Raw genomic sequence first — 23926 nt, 5'->3', positions numbered from 1 at the left:
TTAACCGTACGTTCTCTAAACGAATAACTAACGTACGTGTGTGTGTGTGTGTGTGTGTGTGTGTGTGTGTGTGTGTGTGTGTTGTATNTTATTTATATATATATATATATATATATATATATATATATGTATATATATGTATATATATATATATATATATACATATATATGCACACATATATAAGATGAATAAATACAAAACGTGGAATTTCGAAGAAAATATGAGACAAAGTAAAATAAATAAGCGAAGATGACAAAGGACTGACATTGTGAAAAATATTCATGTGTGAGTCTTTCTATCTTAAGATAAAGCATGATAAAATATTTGTCAAATGTCTTGTCAAATTACTCAAACTAACATCATAAATGTTATAAACACAAAAATTCCCGTTCGAGTCTTTATACTTTATACTAACGTACATATGTAATTTTAATATTTTATTGGATATAAGCCAATAAATCCTTTTGTCCTTTTATGAAGCATAATAATATCAATTTCGTCTTTTTATTTCATTCATTATTTCATTAAATTGCGTTGTTATCATCAATATTATGATAATGGGACATGTATTTCGCTGTAAAATTAATATAAATTATAGAATATTTTTATTGCGTCATATAGGTAATAATTGTCTTTACAAAAATGCCAATTTATATTTAAAAATAACAATGTGGAAATAATAAATAATTATTAATCCACTATTTATAAATCATATTTAAGATTAAAAACTTAAGCACTTTGAAAATGACACGGCAGTAATTGGAAAGTAAGAAGTCCGTGTCAGATTACGCATTGGAGGTTGAGGATTGTGAATTGAAAATTAGAATTCAACCAATTAGAACGAAATGGACGAAATTAAACTTATCTGATTGAAATTCCATTGCCGAATTCTAATGCTTTAATCTCCAATATGCAGTCTGATACGCACTTAACCGAGGATTAACATCTCGCCGATATTCTTATATTTGTGCAATGACCATATAAGTAATAAATTGAAGAACTTATTAATTTTTAATATTCCCTGTAAAATTATAACATATCGAAATTTTAATAAAACTACATTGTTTTCAGGAAAATGACATTATTTCCTTCACGTCAATCACATTGAAATGTCACGTCGTATAAAGCTGATTACAAAGTAACACAAGCAACAATAAAATTGTTCCGAAAGAATTCTTTCGTTATTTTTTATTAAATATTGTATTATATAATCTTTTCATACATGATATATCAAGTATGAATAGTATATACACACATTATTTGTACGCGTAAAGTTTATGTTATCTTTCAATAAGTTCAAATAATTTTAAACATCATAATCCTGCTTTCATCGATTATTTATTTCCGATTGAGCTTACGAATGACGTTTAATTTTCGCGTGACCTGATCATTTAAGCCATTATTTATCGATCATAATATTTAACTAACAAAGAAGTAAATTATATCGATACACGTGTCGCAATGTTATTTTAAACTCGCATAACAGCTGATACGTTGTGTGTATCAGTGCACTATAAATAAAATCATTATTATTTTTACGTAATAATAATACAAAAATTCAAATACGATGTACTTTGTATCATTAACGTTGAATTTTAGACGTATTCCAAGTTATCCACTTTTATTTCCATTTAAAAATTCTTTGACCAAGTTGAAAAGAGGATAATCTAATTGAACTGTCTTTCCCCGAACTTTTTAACGTTTAGTCTCCAATATCATTTTAGTCAATCCACAAATTAAAAATCTATTAAAATAGTTTATTTGATATTGAGTAAAAGTAAGAAGTTCAATCTAATAAGAAGTTTTGTCTCTGAAGTTCAATTCGTAAAAATTCCCTAAATCTTTACTTACAGGAAAAAAAGATATTAGTCAGAATTCATTTTTAAATAAAATAAACATGAGATAAAAGAATTTGTAAGAAAAAATATAAGAGTTATATATATCCATACAACAGTAATAATAACGTATTATTGAAAAAAATTGAACATAAATAATAATAAGCATCGACTTTTATATCGTTAATAAATTAATATATTGGAAGTCATCATTTTAAAACAACCGTGATACCATATATCTGTTTATTTTTTTTTTTATTTAAACTTCTGACAGATTAAAACTCGAAATCAGTAAATCAAAAGTTACAGGTTCCGTAATTGCTTCGTCACAACTTGTTCCTTAAATATGCATTTAAACCAAAAAGAGTTGAAACTGATTTCACGGAGTTTAACAATGTTTAATTAGAAACTTTATACTTGAAAATGGCCTGAGGGTAATTAAAAGTCTTAACGAATGCTTGATACTGGAAACGCAATTTGGATTAGCTACATCTCGATCCAATTGTCGAATAAATCATATCTCATAACAGCTGTGCAAGCTGTAATTATCTCATATCCTCATATGGGAAACAATATCAAGGTAAAGCGCTATATATACAGACAGCAAATTCACATTATACATTATGTGTATAACAGTGTCATTAAAACAAATTTTACATTAAAGTTTTTACATTAAAAATTTTATATTGCTAGAAAATATTTTATAGAATATAAATGGAAAGAGTTTATTAAAAATATTATTGCTTGTTTATCAAATCAATCGTTAGAATTCTAAAAACTCAAGAGTTCTAGTATATCTTATGTATAACACGTACATTATAGAATCTAATCTTTTTATTATAAAATAAATGTTACGTATTAATATTAATAGAATTCTGTAACAACAATAATTCTGTATAAACAATAATAATAAAAATAACCATTATTATTTTTTTACGTAATTTGTGTATTTACATGCAAAATATATGTACATAATGTACACAATTTATCTATACAATTTATATGGACAAAGTATTGCAATAATTTCAAATTTTCTTCAATATTAAATTTTAAATTTTTGTAATTTAAATAATAAAATATATGTACAAAGTAAGAGAGACTCATACTTCATATACTATAATGAGGTATACTCTATAATAAAGCTACTAAAATATAAAATTACAGTAAAAAACTTTCAACGTTTTAAAAATTGCAGTATAAAATATAAAATATAAAATACGGATATTTAAACCTGCAAATGTTCCACATAAATAGAAATTTTTTTTCCATTTTTGCGTAATTTGTATTTATAATTTCATCAAACAATAATAATATTGGAATTAATAATATATAATTTATAATTCCATTAAAATTATGTTACAGATTCAATCTTTTTCAATAAAACGTAAAATGGATTGTAATGATAATCTAAACACAAAATACGACCCCATATATTTTTAACAATTTTGGTAACCACGAACAAATCTTGAATCATAAATTCATGTATATATACGGCCGTTGTTTATGGCAGTTTTATACAATAGCTCCGATCTTGATTAAAGGTTTGATTTTTGATTTAACTTTATGCACATACCTTTATAATAGAAATCCTTTAGAAATCCTGAACGCTGATATTAAGATGCGCAGTGTTTCAAACATTCACTTGCTTTTGATCATGGATAGTCCATATCTGAAAACGATATTTTTCGTTTTAAATATCGTTCTAAATATCGATTCAAGTTATAAGTTACAGAAATTAAAATATCCTTTTCTTTTAGTGTGAAACCTTTTCCATTTACGTAATTTACTTCATTTTTTGTTTACTTCTACATATATTTCGTTTTATTTAACAACTTTTCATAATTAACAAAGTTTGAAAGAATATGAAGAATATGCCCAATTTCGAATTCTGATTTAATTATCGCGGATAATTTCAGAGAAAGAAATTTTATGATAATGGAACATACTAAATCATGCCGGGTTTATTATTCGTAATTTATCGGATTCTATGGTACATTGCATATGAAATGTGACCAAACAAGGCAAATATCGGGACTAGCTTTACACACAAATGCACTTAGGTATTGTACATCGGCCATCGGATCGCCAATTATCCATTACGTCAAGCCATATTCAGGGAGTGCAGGTGCACGAGATGCTGACAAACTCTCGACGTATCCCGATAAATTGCCAGAGGCAATGCACGCGCTTAGAGAAAACCGCTAACGCCGCAAAAGGGATGAATATATCTGTTTGTTCATTATTTATAAGTATTAATACGCTACTATCGTGAAATAATTCATCATCTATAATCAAAATGTGAGTTTCGCTATGACCTATTTGCTATATGCAATTCTCCGTAGTAGAAAATCCATCGCCGCACTACCACATATCGATTCAATTACAAACATTATCGAGAACAAAATGGAAAAAAAAGAGATAATCTCTTTATACCCAAAAAACATCGATAACTGTAAAATCATCTGTGATAAAAGATTAAACCAATAAAATTCAATATTAACAACGTCATGAAAAAATGAAAACTACAAGAAATAATATTTAAATTATGAAAATGTTATAGTAGAAAGTTATTCATTATTAATTTTATGAAAAATTCTACAATATAACTCCGAGTTATTTCCCTCGGGTATAAAATCATATTTATTTGTATTCCACAATAATTATGATTCCATTCGAATGAACGAGTTTAAGGACACGTGATATTTTTCGATACAACGAAAAGCAAAATTCATACATTATTGCGTGCACTTAATTTCTAATATTTAGTGCATGCTCTTTTCCATCACGCTACACTTTTCACATTTTTTTTTTAATAAGAAGAGATCTTTGTTATAATAATATTTCATAAAATCTCTAGCTTTTGTTACGCAAGGATATAAATTTCACAGTCGCACATAAAGCAAAGAAACGAACATTGGATAAACCAGCTTTGTTGTCAACGTTACACGCTGCCCATCATATCCATGAAAGTCAGTTTATTAGCATTATTAATTATAAAAGGATTCAAGTCAAATGAATATAGAATATATTATAGGAAACTGATAATACAACTACGCTCTAAAGAATATAATAATAAAAATCTCTAAAAAAAAACGATATTATTTTTTACAAGGTTCTTAAAAGTCGATAAAAATTGTAAAAAAAATTTTAATTTTTAAGATCTGATATATAAAATTATTTAAGATATATTTTTAAAATATTATAAAAATATATTGTAAAAAACTAATCTTAAAAATCTTAAAATATCAAAAATATATAATTTATATTTATAATATTCGCAATGTTATATAATCAATCAAACAAAAAATAACTTAATTCACTCTAATACAATTTAATTCTCTGTGTAAAATAAATGTATTTATATAAATCATATAGATTCTATTTTTTTTTATCAAAAATCTTTTTTCTTATCTTATCCAATTGTTTATTAAAGAAATTTTATTTCAAACAAATTATAAAATAAAATTATATATACATAACCTTACGTTTGCACGCTGTTCTTACTATCGGTAAATTAGCAAACTTATGTATCATATGATAATAATAGTCTACTACTGTTTCATAACAATACTTTCTTGCGTCTCTTGTTACACACGTGCAGTGAGTTCTCGTCATTTATATATTATTGCGTATAAATTCATCACATAATAATATAAATTCTAACAATTATATATAAAGCAGTCGATCTTTGCTAAATTGCGTTATAAGGAAAATCAATTTTAAAGACAAGGTATTGTAGTAACTAAAGCACAGTAATAATGAACAATAACATGTAATTGGAGATTAAAAACATCGTATTTTGCAAGATAACACTAAATATGAACGATTCCGACGATGACAGTTCCGACAGCAGCAACGATTTCGCCGGTATCACGCCAAAGGATGAACTGACAGCAAGTTTTTTTTCAGTAAAACCGGTGACAAAGCCTAACCTAGTAGATTCGAAGGATAATAGCGAGGATGAGAATAGTGACGATGAGAATTTCGCAAGTATATCCGAGAACAATAGCATCGAATTGTTCTCGGAAGTGGTCAAAAATCTGGAAGCCTCACAGAGAGCTTCTATCAATGATGAGGAGCCCAAACAGCATTTTTCCAAGTACAATAGTACACACGTCACGAAAGAAATCAAAACAGAAAAGAAGAAAAATATATCGGATGAAATAAACGCTGTTTTGCTTCAAGGAGAAAGTGGAACACAAGCATTCCGCGAGGACGACGAGGACACAAATGACGATGAGAAGCAAGAAGAGGATGTTAAACGTCCTGAAGATTATACTATACCTAAGGAAGGTGTCCAAATAACTTTACCTGGTACAAGTATGATTTTCAAAAAGAAAACAGCCAACAAAAAGGAATCAGATCTGGCTGCGCTTCTGCGAAAAAAATTAAAAGCTAATCAGATTATTATAGAAAAAGCAGCTAGACTTTGTTGGTTAGCATATGGATTTCATTTAAATTATCAAGCGAATGAACCTGAGATAATGGCAACAGCAGTATCTCTCATATCAACAAAAAGTTATCCAAAGGATAACTTTAGTTTAGAATACTTGGAAAAATTTACAAAATGGTTTAAAAATATGTTTACAATACAATCTAGTGATAATCAAGTTATTATAAATAAGGAGACATTATTAAAAAGAATTGCAGAAAAGAAAATTTATAATTATAGGGAATTAGTAATATTATACGTAGCAATACTGAGAGGTATTGGCTTACATTGTCGTTTAGTAGTATCTCTCAATCCACCACTTGTAAAAGCTTATAACGAATTACTGCCTAAAACAAGCACAGTGAAAAAAGATAGTCAAATTGAAGATGAGACAAAAACGAAAAAGACATCCTTGAAGGAAGATAAGAAAATTGTGAAATCAAAGGAAAAAAAGAAAAATACGAATTCAAAGGAAGCTAAGAAAAATGTAGATTCAAAGAAAGATCTCAAAAATAACAGCATAATTCAGAATAATGAAAGCGCACGAAGAAACGCTAATGAAGAAGCAAAGAAAAGGGCAGCAGAGATTCTTCGTTTAAAATATTCATATAGTAAGAAAAACAAATTAAACAGCAATATAGTCACGCAAGATAATGCTTCTACATCCAAAAATATAGAAACAGCTTCTACAAGTTCGAGAAAAGTAGAATCTGATTTATCAGGTCCATCTCCAAGGCGTTTAAGATCTAGTAAGCCACATGATGTTCCATCCAGTTCAATCAAGCAACAAAATAAGATTATTTCAGAAGATAACCAGCCTAAAACAAAAAATGCCAAGAGACAATCACGAAGTAATAGTTCAAATCCTGAAGAAGAAGAAGAAGAGCCGTCTAGAAAAGCAAAAAGGAAATGTAATGATAAAAATAAAACAGCCAATAAATCTAAAAGAAAGAATGAAAAACAGGAACAAGCGTCGACAGATGAAGAAACGGATAACAAATTGAAAAAAAGACAAGATGTATGGGCCGAAGTATATGTGGAATCTAAAGCAAGCTGGATATGTGTAAATGTTATAGATGGAAGTGTAGATTGTGTAGCTGAAATATATGTAAGTAATTTGAAAAAGTAATTTCTATAAGTATACAAAAGGACTTTTATAATTATTCTGTATATAAATGAAAAATTTTTATGAAGTCAATTGTACAATAATGTTTCAGAAAAAAGCAAGCAAGCCAGTATTATATGTAATAGCTTATAATTCAGAAAGATTAGTAAAGGATGTTACAAGACGCTATTGTCCACAATGGCTTTCCGTCACACGTAAACAGCGTATTGATGAGAAATGGTGGATTGAGACTTTAAGTTATTGGCAAGAAAAAGAGACGACCATGTCTAAACAAGAAAATGAATTATTATTGCAAAAGTAATCTCTCTTTTATTTTCTCTAATCATACTTTTTTAATCCTATCCTACTTATTTGAGTATAATTATGATGTGAATGATATAAAAGATTTGAAATATAACAAAGCACCACTGTTTTCATAGGGAATTGGAGCAACCACTACCTAAAACCATTGGCGAATGCAAAGGGCATCCATTATATGTTCTTGTCAGACATTTACTTAAATACGAAGCCTTGTATCCACCCGATTGTGTACCATTAGGACATTTGAAAACGGGTGAAGCTATTTATTCACGATATTGCGTACATACGCTATGCTCTCGAGAGACGTGGTTAAAGAAAGCTCGAGTTGTTAAACCGAAGCAGGACCCTTACAAAATAGTTAAAGCACTTCCAAAATATGACAAGGTAAAATTGATAAGCATAATCTCTTAGGATTCTTTAGAATTTAACTAAAAATAGACTTAGCTCTATTTTATAAAAATTATTAAATGAAATATGTAACAAAAATTATAGCTTTCAGGTATGAGACTGAAAGATTCTGCATTGGAACTATTCGGAGAATGGCAAACTACAGATTACGTTCCCCCAGAGGCTAAAGATGGTATTGTACCTCGAAATGAATATGGAAATGTGGATTTATTTAAAAAATGTATGCTTCCAAAAGGCACAGTACACATAATCCGTAAGTAATATATCTTTCATATTAACAATAGGATCTCTCTTTTACATTATTTTGTATTATTTTACATTGAGTAAAATGAATAACAAAATTAATGTGCAAAATTTTATAAATATATTTAAAAAATTTATATATTTTTATTTATATATTTTTTATTTATATATTTTTTAATTTTATACAAAATGATGGGATGAGGACTGAATGTTGCAGTATTGCAATATATATCTCTAATGCAAATTCAATGAATAAATTCTTATAGTTCCAGGATTAAATCGCATTGCGCGTAAATTGAACATAGATTGCGCGACTGCTGTAGTAGGTTTCAATTTCGGTTGCATGGGCGCTGTACCAGCCACTGAGGGCTATGTCGTGTGCGCTGAATACGAAGACACGTTACGAGAAGCTTGGGAAGCAGAACAAATTGAAGCAGCTAAACGAGCCGCTGAAAAGGCTAAGAAAAAAATTTACACCAATTGGAGAAAACTTATTAAGGGTTTACTCATTAGGGAGAGACTACAGCAAAAATACAATTTTAGAGAAGAATCTAAAGAACAGTCAAACAAACGTTCAAAATCACAAAAAGATACTGTAAAGAAATCCAAAGTATAATAGAATATAATTTATATACATATTAATTTAGAAATACGTATTATGTTTAAAGACATCAATGTATAAAATTCCGAATTTAATAATATTATTTTGATATTCGTTCAGATACTATGTATAATTTATATTGCAGTAAATATTGCTGCGTGAATTAATTAATTATTTTTATAGCATATAATGCAACATGCTGTTTTTTTCTATTTCCGTATATATATATATATATTGTAACGAAGAATGTAATTTTATATAAATATGTATATATTTGTATTTAAACTGAATTTTATAATATATCATATTTATGCAAAAGGAAAATATTCGAATATTTATTTCTATTTCTATATTTATTGTTACTGTCATTGATATCATTTTGCAATTATTATTTATTAATAGTTTGATAAATAATAATTGTAAAATCTCACTGAAATATTTATATCAATTTACATTTTGCTCATTTTCAATCTCATACATTACTTTTATAATTTTAATTATATTGCAATGCTTGATATCGTGTAGTAGGTACATAATCTATATAAAATTATCTATACGAGAGGATCAGATTTTTCGCAGAATTAAAGGATAATTTAATTTCATTCTTCCATAACTAATCGCCTTTTATCCTCTTTTATTTAAATTAGCATTATTCGAACATTTTTTAATCTCTGAATTTTATTGGATCTTTGCAAAAGGAAGCAATAATCGTACACGGTTCTAGAAGTACTCGTTTCCATGAGTATCAATTTTCTCTCTTAGTGATGTGAGGATAATTTTCCCTTAAATTAATTTGCTTTTCACTAAACGCGCACGATTAATTTCTCGAAGATATTAAATATCATACAATACGATGCTAATGAATAGCTTATTAGATGCGGAAAAATTATCTACAATTCCGAATTATTTACGACCAAAAGCCAGACGATCCAGACAACACAAAGAGAAACATAAGATGTCTTTTTTCTAAAAGACATCTTAAAGACTTATGTCTCAATGTGTATCTGGGGGGGGGGGGATCATTACGAATAACATTGCGATTTAATAAGTCATTGCCGGCTCGTTTCACTCAAGAACACCGATTAGGCTTTGGGCTGCCATATTTGAATTTCAATACCTTGTCATTGTCCCGAATACATCAATAATCTCTCACTCCCTATCCCTCTTCGTTTACATATAGATATTTCTTTCTCTTTCATGCTCTTATTATATTCTCTTACAGTCTTTCTCATATGTCTTGAATCTTTTTTCTTTGGCATTTTAATAAATCTTTGCGTGGGAGCGAATTTGCGATTGTACCATTACTTGCTTAAGCCAGCCGCGGATATTAATTTCGATTCTGTTCATTTATACGATGATTAATCGATAATATACTAATATTATATCATACACTTTGATATTAACGGCTTCATGCGGAAAAATTACCTGGCTTTCCGAATATCTGTGCGATTGTGCAGCCGAAAATTCGCAGCTCACTACGAACGACGTGACGTTACGATCCGTGCGCGCGACAAATTGCGAATCGCTTGTGGCCTGCTCGCGCGAACAAATAAACGGCTAGCGCGCCATATTCAAATTTTAAAAGTAACAATTTTCGAAAAACAAATGCTAAAAATAAAGTGTTTTGACGTAAACACCTCATTTACTGCTATTCTTTCCTCCTAAATTTTCTTTAAATTATTAATATAGACTTAATATAGCCAAAAATTTACGATACTCTACAAAAATAACTTGTTTCGCTTATAACTAACATCTCAGATCAAAATATATGTATAAAATGTAACCTGACGTCAAACATGTTAAGAAATCGAAACTTCGTATAAATTTTTCTTGCTAATATATAATTTCTAATTTTGTTTGCTAATATATAATTCTTCTTTGCTAATATATAATTTTTTTAATATTTAATTTCAGAGAAGACATACAATAAGCTATTTATTTTTCTGAAGAAAAATTGATGAGTTAATTTAAAATTATGAGTCCAGGAAAAATTACTATAATTACATACATTGAATATTGTAAAAATTAATATTCATAATGATTTTACAACACATAACCAACATTTTTTTTTAAATATTTTTAATATAAAAATTAAAGAAGTTTATTTTACTTAAATTATTATTAATAATTATTAATAAATAATTATTAATGAGAAACTAATTGAATAAAGAATTTATTATTTAACAATATTTAACAATGAGTTTATATTTACAGGATTATTATAAAATTATTATTATATTGTGTTACTCAATTAATTATTTCCAAAAGAATGATTCGAGATCGCCGCTGTTTAATTTGAGAAATATATTTCGCTTATGCATATGTAATGAGACTACAAGGCGGCAAAGAATAACTTATGCAACTTCCATGAAAGTGTGCCAAAGACAATGTTCTCGAGTAATAGGAGTATTTCTAGATAGGTATGCTCTCGCCCTAGGTGGAGCTTCTATTAGCCCGAATCACGAAAGCCTGAAAACTGGTTCAGCCTAAATTCAAGTTTCTTCTTTGTAATAAGACCGTTCTTTGCTACGGAAGTGCAATAATATCTTGGCCAAAATTGTCTCAATATTTGCATCTTAATATTGTATAATCAAGAATATCACGAATCAACAACGTTCCTTGTACTTGTTTCCAGTCAGCAAAAGTTTGGAACAAGATAAAAGGATCAATTATAAGGTAAAAAGTTCCTTGACGTAGGTTAAATTTATGTTTCAAACTTTATAAAAGATAAAATTTTCCTTCTATTATAGCTTCGAATAAAATTTATGCACATAAATCACATTCAATATAATATTTTTAACTTTTAAGGATGTTTTGAAAATTGTGTAAAACTATATTTTACAATTTATGTGGGAATGCTTTCTTTAGTTTTATGTAATTTTTTCAGTAAATAAAAAGAAAAATAATATTATCTTGCATATATATAATTAAAATAAAAGATGTAATCAAATTTATTTTATGTACATAAAAAATTTATTTTCAAATTTAAATTTATTAAATTTAATTTAAAAAATTGGAAAAGATAAACATGAAAAGAACGATCTTGTTAAAATATTTATAAATTTAACTACATGGAGAGAATTTTGTTTTAAAATTTACCCCAAAAATATGTAGTAGATAATTGCGACACAAGACAATATTTTAAAGATTTTTACCATGCACTTTAGTAAAATTAATCAAACTTATTTTATACTTTATTGTAATTTTAATGAATGAGATATATTTCAATTAAAATTCTTGGAAATACTTGTTGTCTCACGACTATGATATTTTCAGGGTAAACTCTCTAAAAAAATATTCTCTCTGTATACATATAAATACAGATTCAAAAATAATTTTATTAATTATCAAAATAGTTTGGAGAGTGGTCAAACCGATTGTTAGAACATTAAATTTTTTTGCAGCATTGCTTATCATGCTTGATTTATCATATATAATATTTTGAAGATTCGACAAACTTATTTTAGATTTAAATACATTTTTTAGATACTTTAGCAAAATTATCTTTTCCATGTGTAATCAATTTTTATGCAGTATAAAGATTTTAACGTATCCTAGAAAACAAAAAAAGATTTTAGTAAAAAATAATTTGCAATTTTTTACGCTTGTTAAATTTGTATAAATAGGAATTAAGTAAATGCAAATTCTTTTTAGATAGTACACCAATTTGATAAAATACTTACGTTTCTAAATTAATTTGATTTCACTTTTAAAAATATTCTGCTTTCTATTATATATGATTTATGTTTCTCCTTGAAATTTTTTCTTAGAAATAACAGAATCTAAAAATTCAAAAATTAATGGATGAATCTGAAATTAAGATATTTCTAAAACAAGGATAAAATTAGCTAATGAGAGTCAAACGCAGATATTGGAGCATAGTATTATGTTTATTGAAATAAAATAAAATATAGTAATATTCGTGACTCTAAGACTAAATCTAATACAAATGAAATGCCTATATATGGATAAAAGTCTTTGCGGAGACTGTTGATGTGTATAAATTATATATTTAATAACGCAATAGATACTCGCAACTAATTTGTACTTCTGTACTGAAGAGGACTCAATTCAGAGTAGAAATGTTTAAGTTTACTTTAATTAATTTTGATAAATATATCCCAATTAATTGCGAATTGTATCTACCACATTATTAATGTTTAATTTACGCACCAACATCCGCGGAAGCTCACGTAAGCATTTTACTTGTATTGAATGTTTATGATTGAAATATTATGTAAGAATCGCAATTAGTATTCACATGGTATTGGATATTGAGTACTGCCTTTTAAAATATTGTCGACTCATAAATTAATTATAGAAGGTATCGAGTGTCATGATAATGAACGTCATAATTAGAATTTCTAATGTTATTTTAAATATTCTGTCTTCTAAGATTTAAATAATACTTGCACTTGGAACTTCACGAGCTTTAGAAACATTACACATTATGAGAAAGAATCATATGTTCTCTCTTATATGATGAAAGTTTTTCATTTTCCGAGACGTAGGTCAACAATCGATCATCTGTCCGAGATATATGATTTTTGCCTTGCCTGACGTAATCTATGCAGAGTTGATCGATCATTAAGCTCACCTCTCGTTCGTTCCGCTTTCGCACGTGCGCATGCATTGCACGGCTCCTGGTACTACGCCACACGTCCAATTTCATATTCACCAGTCAGTATAGATATCATACATATATGCAGACAGCTACATTAACACCTCGATGATGCATTCTCATATATAAGGCACGCGGAGTGCACGTATTGCAAAATGCGAACTTAGATTCGTTCGAACACGGACTCGCGAAGAATGATCAGGAAATTGGCAATTAGAAACAAGCAAGAAGTTCGATTTATTTCGACCACGAGAACGGCAAGGAAATCAATTTTAAGTATTCTTCGGTTTCCTTGTTATCCCCTACATGCACTATGAATCGACCGATCGAATCATTTAATTGAATCTTCTGCTCGAGCAAAAAGTCGGAAAATGATAATCTGATAGAAATTTTTTATCTTTTAAAGTCATGTGTCATGCAAAAAATTCTGAAAATATTATATTTTAATTGTACATGATTCGATATTCTTAGAAATAATCTTAAATTAAAAATAATGCGTGAATGTTACATGCATGAACATTTTATCACAGAATAGCTGAGTTTTTCACTTTTAAAAAAAGGTTAAATCGATACTTGAATGTGTCGAAATTTATTGTTGCCTCTTTTCCGATTGGTTTCCTCGCTTGCGCTTATTTCGTCAGCAGTTGTCGACACGTACTTTGACAATGTCTGCATAGATTTCTATATATATATATATATATTACATTAATATTTAATAATTCAAGGTAAAATGTGATACTAATAGCCACATCTACTGGTGTTTAAAAATATTATAAAAAATAATATGCCATGTGTAGTAAAATGTATTTAATTTAAATAAAATATTATAAAATAATATTATTTCTTTTAAACAAAAATATTGAAAAATATCTATAAAGTAGTGTATGTTGATAATTGTTATATACTTTACAATTTTACGTTTTGTATATAATTTTTATCTCACATTAAATATAACTTTATTAAAGACTGTTGTTAGCAATCTAGTGTAATATATAGAAGTCTGTGGTTGTACCAAAAAGATAATTATTATTATATATATTTGTAATGATAACAATGTAATAGTAACCGTACGCATTTATTCAAATATAATAAGAAGTATAATAAAAAGTAAAAAATTAAAAATTAAATAGCGTCTCGAGCGCTTTTTACTATACTTATTAAGGCCCGGTTTTTCATTAACTTATGGTTAGATTTAACCTGATATTTTATCCAATGGGCTTCATCTATGATGATATCATGAAAACTCATTGGGTGAAACATCAGATTAAGCTTAACCACGAGTTAACTAGATAATGAAAAACCTGGCCTAAATTGTTGCTTAAGTATATACAATTAATATTGACTGCGTTTTGTTGCATGCATAATGCGCAAGAGGTATTATTTTATTCTTGTTGTTTGCAGAGTGTTAAACAAGAATAAATGATACATCATGCGCGTTATACGTGCAACGGAACCATTACATAGATATTACTATATAAAATTACCATTATGTAAGTGATTTTATGTAGAAACTGTTTATTAACTTGTGCAACATCTTTACGATGCTAAGTATCTATTCTTAATGTCATTCCCTTATATTACCAGATTTGCTTTAAATTAAGAAAAACTCTTAATTAATATTTATAATTTTTCTCAATTAAGATTTCTAAATTTTGATAACTTATTTTATTATCTTATAACAAAAATGATTTATCTTTTCTTGATATCTCTATTTTAGAATGATATAAAAGAATTTAATTAAAACTGATAACGGTGAACTTTTTAATACGGGAAAGAAATTTAATACGTGCATTATGCATTAGTCGTATATGGAGCGGAAGAAATGTATATAAATATGCATACTATTCCAGTTAGTTATAAATAGTTCTTCTCGATGTTAAAAATAACTGTTACTTATAATCGAACTATTTTCTTCTATGTGATGAAAAATTGCAAAAAATTGATTGAAATATTTTACTAATAGTCTCTCGCTAATAAAAAAGTATGAATATTGAAATTTAAACCATCACGAAGTTTATTAAACTTTTTATTATATAACATTTTTATATTTCCTTTAATGTATTAAGTAACGTAAATTACAATTTAATTCATTTCCAAATGTTGCAATTTCTTGACAGACATTTTAATGTTTTGTTAATAAATTATTGAATAATAAACTATAACTATCGTAAACTATAAATAATATAAATACAATTTTGTAATGTTATAATTAACAAAACAGTTTGCGAAATATTGTTACAATAATCAAGTAGTTTGATTTTCTTATTCTGGACAGAAAAAAATGCAAGTGCTTCAATTTCTTTTTTACATTACAATTTGATTAAAGTCGTTTCCTGAGCGCAACTTCATTTCCGATTGTCTAAAGTAGTTTAAAGCCGGCACGAGAATAGCACGAAACGCATGCAAAGATGCGCAGCTCCGATTGATCCATAAGATAAGACGATTCGTACTCCGCACATCTGTGCTGAATACAATAGCTTAGATATAGAGTAGATATGTGCCAGGTGCTACGCAGGTATAAAAGCATGATTCGGGCACGTCGAAGCTGTCAGTACGCTTGTAACAATTAGACAAACAATTTTCTTCCGTGATTCATTCAATATAAGCCACCTTAGAATTAATCTCTCTGTCAAATAATATTTTTAACATACTGGTACATACAGAAATTAATTATTGCATTGTATATTTAAAATCTTGGAAATATAAATCTCTTTAATTGTATATTGATTAATCTCTTTAAAGAACTTCGCCATTCAAATAGCTTTGAGAAATTTAATAATTACTTGATAAAAAAACATAAAAATTGTAATCTCCCTATTTAAACATTCAGAATTAATTTATATAAATAATATAAATTGTTGAAAATTATAAACATATAAAAAGATTATATGTTGGACACAGAAATATTTAATTCAATAGGAAATTACATTCAAAATAACAACTAGTTATTTTGAATGTAATTTTCCATCGAGTTATAGACTATTTTTTATTGAAAGTTTTTAATGATAATTAATAAGAACAGACATATAAAATGCAACAATTTAATTAACGAAATTGTTGTGTTTTCTTTTTAAGCCACCCTGTGTAGGGTGCTCGCGCGGAGTGTTAAGTTGAGTCAGCTCGGGGTGTTAGTTAAGGTTATTATTTCTCGCTGCACGTCTGACGGCTTAGTCTGTCAGTTATCGCAAGTCAATGAAAGTACAAACAGCATTGTTACCCTTACAAACATTCGCGGTACTCGATGTGATTAATATAAATATTTGGAATATATATACATATACAAATGTATTAAACGTATGAACAAGTGTCTAATATAATGAAAGAATTTTAATTTAAATATAATGCTAAAGCTATTCTAAAGAATATGTTTTTAAAATAAACGCACATAAATTAACACGCATTATAAACTAATATATTTTAATGTAACGTATGTAAAATAAAAATAAAAATACATTACAAATGTAATAAATATTTTTTTAATCAAAAAATTTTATATGAAGAAGCATAATATTTTATAAATAATTATACAAATTAATCACAAAAAATCAAGATCTTCTTAATGCAAGAATACCGATTTCAAAACAAATTAATTGTTACAAAATAATAAATTTGCGATAGCTTTAGCTGTCTTGCCAACTACTATATAAATCACTGGACATCTTAAAGATTACCAAATATATATAGAACTTCGCGTATTTCAACTTTTAAACATGAACGTTAAAACCTAGCATTGATTGTCAGACTGGAAGAAACTATAGGTAAGGCACGTTATTTTTCCTGCATTCTGTCTTCGACGGGCAAATGTGAGAAAACGCGAAAGCATTACGACGAGTAAATCGACGTATTTTTGCGAAAATCTTATCGATTAAGGAATGACCGCTGAATAGAAATGAATGGAATTTTTTTATGTCGAGTTGAGTCAAGCTGTGGATCATAAATCTGACACATGAAACGAAAGAAATATACTTTTCAAAACTAAGAATCGTGTCAAGGAATGAACTCAACATGTGATTATTGAGAATAATCGTGATGATGTCCACTAGCGATCTGTCTACAAACAATTATTAGTGATTTAAACTATGATTCGCATCTGAATTCAAATCTTGAATAAAAATATAAAGAGTAAACTTCAGAAATGGCTGAACCTGATTTGACGGAAGTGAAAGAAACCACTGTGGCAAACGCAACATCCACCTGCGATAAGCGACATTGTAAAGAGATGCGGAAGGATAAACTACCCCCATATCTTCGGGATAGAGGTACGAAGTCTCAGGAAATAATATTTAAGTCACTTCAAAGACATAGTTTTTTATTTATTGTTATTTTTATTGATTACTTCATTTTATAATATGTAATCTAATATTATATTCTAAATTGGCTATTTACAAATTTTTTATTTAATCATACTTTATTTTATGAAATTAGTATTTAAAAAATTATTTTAAAGAATTAAGTTTTCCTTTAAATTATAAAAATTAGATTGCTTTTATTTTTAATGTCTAATAAATATATATTGTAATCAATTCTTTATGTGTATGCAAAAGGATTTAAGCTTTAAAATAATCTTCCAATAAGTTAACATTTTACGCTAAATTAAACTGAATCAATCGATTTTAGCAACTTTCTCTTATTACAATAACCCTCATTTGTGCAGATCAATCGCGGCAATCACGAACGTAAAAATGAAGTATGAAAGGAGAGCAGCGATTGCTTCATTGATCGACATATTACTCATGCCATTATTTATACATTAAATGTTTTAATAATAAGTATTATCTATGTTAAATAAATAAGTATATAGATACCTTTTCGAATCCAATTGATTTATTCTCTTTATCTTCAAACACTAAGACTAAAAACATCATTATTTTTATAGTTCTATATAAAATTACAATTTTATAAAATCCGATCGAAAAATCTTTTTTAATTTCGAAATGAATATTCGATTATATTTTTACAATTTCGGCTGAAACCGAAACTGAAAACCGAAAACTTTCATGGGAATCCTAGGAAAGCCATATGAATAGTTGCGCATGTAACGTGATACATAATCACATTATACACGCATATATAACCCATATACTTCTTCTTCATAAATATTATGATTTAATTATTGGAACAATAATTACAATATTATTATAAGTTTTCGGTCAGAATTCGCAAACAAGACACAAAATGGCTTAAAGTTTCAGATAATTTTATTTACAAATAAAAATTTAATAATATTCATTTTCATTCACGGCATTTTGTATTCATGTGTAAAATAAAATCTTTTACGCTTGAAAAATATTTCTGTATTGTAATTTTCTCTTATTAATATAATTATTTATATAATTTTTTTACATCTTGAATTTATATAAGATAATTTATATAAGATAAACCATTGCATGTTTTATTTTTAATATTATATTTTATTTTTTTTATAAAATTTTAATTAATTTTATATAGAATAATATTTATATTATTTACTCTCCTCGTTTCTTCATATTGCTATAAATATTACATATTAAAAATTCTACAAAGATCACCATACAAACAACACACATTGTTTTAATAATGTGTTATGAAAACCTGTTATAAAACATGTTATGAAAAAATTAATAAGTATATATTAATTGTATTAAGTATAAATCTTATTATGCTTTACAATAACTTCATAAAAAAAATCTTTCAGTTACTATTAAAAACAATAAAAATTCTATCAATCTCAGGAGAATATTTATTATAAAAAATAGCTCAGCTGAATAAATAAATAGAAATTCTCATTAACATTAGTTTTTATTATTATTTATTTATCCTAAAAGCTTTCATTTAAATACAACGTGGACATTTGTTATAACATCCATGTGTTATAACAACATTTGGCTCTACCTTTACCACGAAACTTTAACGTGAGCTCATTTGCATTATTAAGAAAATAGAACACGAGGTAAAGATGCAATTAGGTATAATTCTGTGGAACGTACAAAAGCGTGTATGTACATTGCAGGAATATAAACGGTCGAATAAATCGATAGATACATCTCCTTGAGAAGCACCTCGCAAATGTAAATTAGGGACGCGATATATCGGGGTATGCAATCGCCAAATGCAGATGGCCGTTCCGGCGCGAATTCGTAATCCGATATCTTGATTGCACGCGAACACGCGATTGCTTTCAAACTATGAGGTAGTCAAAAAGCCGAATGATATATATGTTTTCGCCGAATCTGAAATGGCTGATTATGGCAGCTTCCATTACCTTACGATCTCAATATTCAGTCGGACTAGGCTTTTATGATGCCTACCTATAAAATCAAAAAAATAAAATCGTAACAGTTTTTGCAGCACGCATATGCTTGCACGCGAAGAATTTTTATTTTATTAATGCTAGTGAAAAAATAAAATTTCAAAATTCTCTCCTTTTAAAATAATATGATAATAATTTTTGATCTAAAAACAATTTATAATGATATAAATTTTAATTAGACAAAATTTTATATGTATAGTTTAACTAGATTAAATGACAAGGATCTCAAAAGAAATTAAAAATATAGAAGAATAATTGGAGTCTAAAACAAAATATAAATTAAAATTATTAAAAGAGAATTTTCTTTAAAATGTGAAGAATATGGAATAACTCATATAATTTATTTTTCTGGAATCTATATTACATTATAAATTCTTCAAATAGAAAATTTTATAAATTATTTTTATAATTATTTTAATCTATGCAAATGTCTCGACGCATATCTCAACGTATTTTTGTTTTCTCTTCTATTATATTATCTCTTATATTATCTTTTCCTTAATTATGTATTTCCTTATATAATTAATATTAATTATATACAAATATCAAAATAACAATTATGCCTTTATGTAGCTACTGCTTGTGTAAAGCTCTACCTTAAAGCACCTTATTTTATTTTACCTAAAATATAATGTATGCAACTAATTTGATTTAAAGCTTCATACAAGTAGCATTTCTACACATCCCTTTATTAGTTTTCTGTCAGATTCCGTCAAGGAACTGTTATAACAATCGATCAGCTCATCTAAATTGTTCTGAGAAAACAAGAACCATACTCCCCAAATTTACTTCTATCTTACTCCCCTGTGTGCTTTCCGCCATTACATCCAACGAACACGCGAGAAGTCTAAAGACTCAAGTGTACACATCGCATATATGTATAAACAGTGTTAAACTTCATCGTCTCCTAAAACATTCGCTAATAGAAACACGGAAAATACAGAAACTTAGATAACTTCACCCATTGTTACATCTAGCACTATTATTGTACATGCAACGGCGTAACTAATCTTTTAATTATCTCTCATTCACTCGATATTAAAACTTTAAATGATCCTTTACTCTTTGCTAATCTTGATTTTATCCTTCATCTCTATAAACTTCATTATAACTTTAATATGTTAACATGCAACGATGCATATTTAAAAAGATAAAATAATCACAGACACAACATATGTTTTATTCTATGTCTATGAATATGACAAATAAATGTAACAAGCTTGATTTAATGATAAAAAAATTCTGTAACTTTTTTATTTTCTTTTTTTGATTTTCTCTTTCTTTTTTTTACTCTATGCTTCTTCTTCTTTCTACTTTTTTTTGTTTTCCTCTATTTATTTATTATTTTGTTTATTTCTTTTCTTATATCTTTCTTCCTTTTTCTTTTCTTTTATTTTTTTCTATCTATATTTTATGTTCCTTTACTTTTTCTTTCTCTTTTGTACTACTTCTCTTTTCGTTATTTCCTTCTTTTTTTTTTTTAATGACAAATATTTAGATAATTTAGTTACGCCAATGGCCATACTTACCTGCACTCAAATTCCAGCTCGAAGTGCGGCATGGTAAATAGACATTAGTAGGGCATGTCTATCGTTCCCAACTAGCGTGTCTCTTTTCGGACATTCAAATTGACACCTTCCGTGCGCGATTGGTCTGAATGCCTCGGCGCGACGTATTTCGCGAGATGCCTGCACGCATAAGCGCCGCATATCAGATCCTATATAAAGGAACGTTCGGATTCCGGCACGATTTCAATTGATATCTGATATTCTACCGGCGCAGTACCATTGGGTGACAACTGCGGAAATCACCTGAGAAACTCATCAACGAACTCATTTCTTATACTTTAATACTCTTGCCAAAAATATTGAGAAAATATTGAGAAGATATTGAGAAAAATAGAAAAATAGCATTGTTGAACAATAAAATAACGATTACGATAAACAAAATTATTAATTGCATAAAGACGTATTCGTGTTACATTTTAAAAAACCTTAAAGAATATAAGAAAAAATATCTATACACGAAACATTTACATAAAATCGAATTAGTATTTGTGTACATAATATACAATAAAATTTGTTTGCATAAACGTAATATAATATTATAAAATAAGCGCTACTGATACTTTCAATACTCTTAATATCATTAATATTTCGAAGATGTTGCTGTCGACTCGAGCAGCCCGATATGCTGCTCTTATGGCTGAACCCGACGAGCTCTATCCAGGTGTAAATAGGCATTTAGTTTCGAACGCTGCTTTGTTTTATAATACTAATATTTTTGGATTTTGGTGTTTCAGAAAGGATACTTTATCCACGTAATACAAGAGCCCTACCAAAAACACCCGTAATTGGTGGACAACCCATCGAAGAAGAAACATGCATGGTAATTTTGTATATAATTTTTATTATTAATACAATAAACAAAGGTTACGAATTTACGTATTTTTAAAAAATTTCCATTTAATTTCTAAAAATTAATCATTGTATTAATAATCTCTTTCTGCAGACTTTAAGGAAAGTGGTCTTTGGTTCTTGTGCGAGTCCACCTAAAGTCGAATGGGCAAGAACCGGATTAACCTTACGACCATATGGACAAAGTTTAGCATTTGGATTGAGAACGTCCAGAAACACAACGAGAGGCTTCGTCACCGCAGTGCAAGCTGTCATGCTGAAGCATTTTTTGTTCAAGTGTGACAGGCAAGATGTAGGTCCCGAAATGTAAGTGCTTTTACGTAAATAATATATATATTATTTTGCTGTGTGTACAGATAAAATCTTTATCAAGAATGTGGCAATAAATATTAAGTTAACAAATTAAGAATAAGTGGCAAATAATATGTGAATATTAAATAATTATTAGACATAATTATTAGATAAAATTATTATAAATATAATTATAGAATTTATTATTACAAGCATATTTATTATTATAAAAATGTTAATACTTTGTAATAATCAATAATGATTATTGATATTATTAAAATATATTTTTTTATTGATATCTATTATTTTATATTAAATTTGACTATTAAATAATTTTTTAAATATATTCTAAACATGTTTATAAATTTAGCCAAATTACAAAAAAAAATTTCAATCTTTAATTAAGTTTTATATCTTTAAATAACTTTGAATAACACATTAATAAAAAAAACAAGAATTAAAATATTATTAAACAAGTGTAATTATACAACCATAACTTTATTAAAAAGAAATTTTCTTTTCTTTAATTACAGTCTGCTAAAACCTTCATACGATCGACAGATTGAAGTATTGACTTCTGCAATATCAGAAATTATCTGGCGTTGTGCAGGTGGTTTCTCTGTGTCTACATGTCCAAATATCGTCAGCAGCATCGTGCCAAAAGCTATAGTAGCTCTACCGCAGGATACACCATATCTTCAACACAGTGTACAATATTTTCAAGATGGATTAACAGAAACGGCATGTTTCTGTTTTTTATAATCTTTTACATTCATAAGTTAAATAGATATAAAAAAGAATCGCTTATTAATAATTTCAGTTTTAATATTTTTCTTTAATTGTTTAATTTCTTTAATTGTTTATAAACAATATATTTCTTGTATTAAATGAATAATATGAGATTAACATTCTTGTTCAGTAAAACAATTTAATTATGCACTAACGCATCCACTCTCTTTCTGTCACATTAACGCAATGAGTAACGCAGTAAAATCTAAACTTTCTCATTTAATTAATGTCATAAATTAATTTACGACAGAACAGAATATGTCTCAAATTATAGCTTTGACATTTTGTCAAGTGTGTTAGAGAATAATCTCAAGGTTTCGTGATACATCTTCGTCTATATAATTGACACTCCATTTTCTACGACGTTATCAGATTTAAGTACCTCCATTCCTTATGAAAAGTTGCTTTATATTCTAGCTACATCTTTTCGAGTTCAATTCCTTGGAGGACCTTGAGATTTTTATTAAGAGGTACTTGTACTTGGTGAGTACAAGAAAGCTACAGTACTTGACAAATTAAACGTCAGACATTACACATATACTATCATACTATCATTGTAAATTAAGGACTCAT

General features: G+C 27.7%; 2 protein-coding genes across 2 annotated transcripts in view; both read left to right on the top strand.

The window, feature by feature from the left end:
* Window positions 1–5654: 5654 nt before the first annotated feature.
* LOC105620576 (DNA repair protein complementing XP-C cells homolog) lies at window positions 5655–9115 on the top strand. The gene is made up of 5 exons (XM_012202070.1): window positions 5655–7376; window positions 7486–7691; window positions 7814–8078; window positions 8187–8355; window positions 8612–9115. Exons 1-5 carry the CDS (start codon window positions 5655–5657, stop codon window positions 8959–8961), a joined length of 2712 nt encoding a protein of 903 aa, XP_012057460.1. The 3' UTR covers window positions 8962–9115.
* An 8587-nt stretch (window positions 9116–17702) lies between these two features.
* The window catches only part of LOC105620567 (protein FAM188B2), an 8263-nt gene continuing 2039 nt past the window's right edge, over window positions 17703–23926 (top strand). The window contains exons 1-5 of the mRNA XM_012202062.1: window positions 17703–17826; window positions 22159–22244; window positions 22368–22579; window positions 23098–23305; window positions 23771–23836. Coding sequence (XP_012057452.1) covers window positions 17703–17826; window positions 22159–22244; window positions 22368–22579; window positions 23098–23305; window positions 23771–23836 — 696 coding nt within the window. The remainder of the gene's footprint in view (window positions 17827–22158; window positions 22245–22367; window positions 22580–23097; window positions 23306–23770; window positions 23837–23926) is intronic.

The sequence above is a fragment of the Atta cephalotes genome, assembly GCF_000143395.1.
Source record: "Atta cephalotes unplaced genomic scaffold scaffold00002, whole genome shotgun sequence".
NCBI lineage: Eukaryota > Metazoa > Arthropoda > Insecta > Hymenoptera > Formicidae > Atta > Atta cephalotes.
This window is presented reverse-complemented; position numbering and strand designations above follow the sequence as displayed.